The sequence below is a fragment of the Nothoprocta perdicaria genome, unplaced genomic scaffold, assembly GCF_003342845.1.
Source record: "Nothoprocta perdicaria isolate Ctin4 unplaced genomic scaffold, notPer1 scaffold_330, whole genome shotgun sequence".
NCBI classification, from domain to species: Eukaryota; Metazoa; Chordata; class Aves; order Tinamiformes; family Tinamidae; genus Nothoprocta; species Nothoprocta perdicaria.
The window spans coordinates 520,160-521,959 of NW_020455567.1; the positions used below are offsets into that span (position 1 = coordinate 520,160).

At 48.5% G+C, this 1,800-nt stretch overlaps 1 protein-coding gene across 1 annotated transcript in view; it reads left to right on the forward strand.

Annotated features, from left to right (window-relative positions):
* The first annotated feature begins 716 nt into the window (after positions 1-716).
* The window catches only part of TFAP2D (transcription factor AP-2 delta), a 44,855-nt gene continuing 43,771 nt past the window's right edge, over positions 717-1,800 (forward strand). Inside the window, exon 1 of the mRNA XM_026043599.1 lies at positions 717-1,262. Coding sequence (XP_025899384.1) covers positions 717-1,262 — 546 coding nt within the window. The remainder of the gene's footprint in view (positions 1,263-1,800) is intronic.

Below are 1,800 nucleotides of genomic sequence, written 5' to 3' on the forward strand. Positions count from 1 at the left end.
AAAGAAGTATAGAGAGAAAATTCGTTATGACATCTGTCGCCAGAAAGGGCAACTCATTACCACGTTAAAACCGTTGCCAGAACGAAAATCAGAATAATACCCCCTAATAATATAATGAAGTGGAGGGAAATCACAAGCTCGCCAGGAATAGGGAGTCCTCGCTAAAAAAGAAAAAAAAAAAAAAAAAAGAAGAAGAAGAAGAAGAAAAAAAAAAAGGACTCCCCTTTTCTTTCAATACACAGGAAAAGGAGGGGGAAATTTTGGATCTGATTCGTTATTTTAAAAAGAGAGAAAAATAGGGGTTCAAAAAAAACGAAAGAGAGAAAGGCAGGCGAGCAGGCGGCAAAGCTTTCTCAATGTGTAACTCTAACATAGGGACGGGACTTGTGTGTATTGCCGTTAGTTTCTTCTGTTTGCTGACTTTTTGTGTCAGCTTCAGATACTACAGCTGTGATCAGGAGGTGGATGGATAGATGGACAAAGATTTTATTATTRATATTATTAATATTACTTCAGTGAGTGGATTTCTTTCGCTTTACGGTATTAAGGGCACTCTTGGGCTGTTTATGATTTTTTGAACAGACCTTTATGGCACCAGCCCAAGGTGAGAAAGGAGCTTTTGTTGTTGCGACTGCAGCTCGCAGGCTGAGTCGCTCGTGACGGGCGAGAAGCGATGCAGGACAGCGTGCTCGCAAGACCCGCACCCGGGGTTTTAAATGACAAACCTCCAGTTTTGGGGTCTTCTTTTCACTTCTTCCTTCCAGATACGTCACGATGGATCAAACAGTTACCGCTTGATGCAGCTAGGATGCCTGGAGTCCGTGGCCAACTCCACCGTCGCCTACTCCTCCTCGTCTCCGCTCACGTACTCTACAACGGGCACCGAGTTCGCCTCCCCGTACTTCTCCACTAATCACCAGTACACCCCTCTGCACCACCAGTCCTTCCACTACGAGTTCCAGCACAGCCACCCGGCCGTCACCCCTGACGCCTATTCCCTCAACTCTCTGCATCACTCGCAGCAGTACTACCAGCAGATCCACCACGGGGAACCCACCGACTTCATCAACCTGCACAATGCGCGGGCGCTCAAGTCCTCCTGCCTGGACGAGCAGCGCAGAGAGCTGGGCTGCTTAGACGCTTATCGCCGCCACGACCTGTCTCTTATGAGCCATGGCTCCCAGTATGGGATGCATCCAGATCAAAGACTCCTGCCAGGACCGAGCCTCGGGCTTGCAGCCTCGGGAGCGGACGATTTGCAGGTAAAATAGCGTGCGAGCTCCTTCCGAGGCACCTTCTTCTCCCTTCCCCCTCTGTTGTCCCCCCCCCCCCCCCCTGCCACCCCCCCACCCCTGCACCCTCCCCGTTTTCCTCTGCTCTCGTGTTTGCTCATACAAAGGAGAGAAGAATCACCCCAAATCCGGTCCAGAGCCCGTCCTCTTCAGAATAAAAACAAATTAAAAAATGTGATGGTGAGGAAAAGGGGGGAAAAGTAACTTCTCTTGGCAAAGCAAAAGCAAAGAAAACAAAAACAAAACTCTTGCATGACTTTTCAGCGCAGCTTGTGTCTCTGTTTAGACGGAGATAGTGGGACTCGCCGGGAGGTTTCGGGGTGTGAGTGTGACCATTGATCTAATTAGGCTCATTAGTGATAGAACCCAAACGACACCAAACACATCTCCCCGCATTTCTTAAACTTCCGTTTTTTTTTTCTTTCTGCGAGCACTTCTGTTTGAATGCGCCGGCATAGCAGGCAAATGGGGTAAGGAAGGGATGAAGGAGGAAAAAAAAAAAAAAAAA